The sequence below is a fragment of the Octodon degus genome, unplaced genomic scaffold, assembly GCF_000260255.1.
Source record: "Octodon degus isolate 3935 unplaced genomic scaffold, OctDeg1.0 scaffold00144, whole genome shotgun sequence".
NCBI classification, from domain to species: Eukaryota; Metazoa; Chordata; class Mammalia; order Rodentia; family Octodontidae; genus Octodon; species Octodon degus.
The window spans coordinates 1528734-1530777 of NW_004524720.1; the positions used below are offsets into that span (position 1 = coordinate 1528734).

General features: G+C 35.0%; 1 protein-coding gene across 8 annotated transcripts in view; it reads left to right on the plus strand.

Moving 5' to 3' along the window:
* The window catches only part of Crem (cAMP responsive element modulator), a 91443-nt gene that overhangs the window by 46305 nt on the left and 43094 nt on the right, over positions 1-2044 (plus strand). For 2 of the 8 annotated variants that reach the window (XM_023701914.1, XM_023701920.1), the window contains exon 1: positions 1265-1494. The exons of 5 other annotated variants lie outside the window; for them this stretch is intronic. In XM_023701914.1, the coding sequence (XP_023557682.1) occupies positions 1417-1494 (78 nt within the window). In that variant the 5' untranslated portion in view covers positions 1265-1416. Of the gene's footprint in view, positions 1-1264; positions 1495-2044 lie in introns of those variants that run through there. One more of the 8 variants, XM_023701913.1, reaches the window with a different exon arrangement.

Consider the following 2044-nt stretch of genomic DNA (forward strand, 5'->3'; position numbering starts at 1 on the left):
AAGCGCTTATTCCACTGAGCCATCTCCCCAACCCCGATATTTGTTCTAATAGTGTTTGTAAATAGGATATCATGTCTGCATCTTGTACAGAAAATAACTACTAGGAAGACAGTATGCAATGTGTTAATTATTGAAACTGTCCTACCAATTTGATTTGAAATTATCTCATTGCTATTTGTTTCTCAATAAAATTATGGAAAAAAAATTTACAGAAGCACTATCTGAGTTTTTATATAACTGTATTTACTGTGAGGTTTTGATAATCTACTGAAGCTCAACAGTGGAGCAAATTCTAGATTGAACACTCATATTTAGTTTTGAGTTTTCCATAATAAGATGGTAAAAAACCTTATGTGTGATTTATTTTGTTTTCAACCATCAATAAAATGTTTTCTGTAGAAAGAATGACTTGATTTTGATATGTGCTTTGCTTTCAAGAGGTGAATTTTTTAGAGATACAAAGGTTGGTCATATTTATAATACCAGAAAGTTATGTACAGCCCCCTGCTTTATTCATATTATAGGGCTTGGATAACGTTTAAGCCCTGATACACAAAAGGATGAGACAACATTCTTTTCTTTTTTTTTTTTTTGCAGAACCAGGGATTGAACTCAGGCCCTTGCACTTGCCAGGCAAGCACTTATTCTACTGAGCTAACTCCCTGGCTCCGAGACAGCATTCTTTAGACTTCTTATGGAGAGTAGAGATAAAAATAACTATACTTTCATTTGCAACTGGTTTTAAAAACTAAAGTGAAATATTTTTTTTATTTATGTATTTTTGTGGAACTGGGGATTGAACTCAGGCCCTTGAGCTTGCCAGGCAAGTGCTTATTCTACTGAGCCATCTCCTCGGCCATATTTTATATCTTTAAGCATTCAAAACATAAAATATTCTTATTTTCCTACTTTCATCCTTAAGATATTTAAGGTAGTCTCCATATCCACTTCTTTTTCATAGAATAAAAGGCTCAGTTGAATTGCCTTAAGACATAGAACTTGAGATAATTTTCAACTTTTTGCCACATTGTTAGATTTTTATCATAGCTCTTGACATTAAGCTATGTAACACAGAGATTTGACTTCTCAGGCAGCAAAGTTGATGGAGCAATCTGCTCTACTGTAGATTGACATCTTTGTAATCCTTTATTAACTATCTTGAATTCAGACCCAGGTCTGTGACTTTGACCCCTCTGCTGTGACATCATAAACCCCATTGTGAGGAACCACGGCTACAGAATGGAGCTAGTCTGTTAGGTGCTAATCAGATGTGTGTTACAGCATTGTGAGGTCTTCCCAGTTTCAAGGGTCATTATTAGGATTTTTTACAATTGGAAAGCCAATTAAGGCTGTTAATTGCATCATTTTAACCTGTTTCTTCAGATTAACTATTGTTTGTAGCGGGGGTCTCGGTGGATGTGGTGGCACCAGCATAATCTATGTTTCAGGCATCCATCAGAAGAGGATTATTCTTCAGGGGATCTGGAAAAAAAGGTGAATTACATCTATTATGAACTCATTACATTTACTTTAAAGCCTCATAAACAGGCATATAAAAGGTACCATTTTTATGTTTTTAATATATTTTTTGAGCAGTTGCCTACTTGATTATTGGAATGTGATGACTGTGTTCCTTTTACTTACTTCCTGTGATTTTTGTTTCTCTTCATTTAGATTTTTTTTCATGAAAATGTCCTGAGGAACTTTTCCCAATGAAGAATCTCCTTCCGTGCCCCATCCCATTTTGTCACTCCCTAATTCTTTAGCATAGTTTTTTGGATTTTTTTTTTTAAAGAACTGTACTGCACCCAAAATGATTTGTTTCTGTCTCTCTTCTGTCTTCTGAGCTAACAGAAGAGGAACTTCTCATGTTTGCTGCCAAGTCCCTCCTGTCTGGATTGTTCCATGGCAGGCATAAAACAATGAATGAATTCATAAATATGATGTGTTGTTTCTTCTTCTTCTTCTTCTTCTTCTTCTTCTTCTTCTTCTTCTTCTTCTTCTTCTTCTTCTTCTTCTTCTTCTTCTTCTTCTTCTTCTTCTC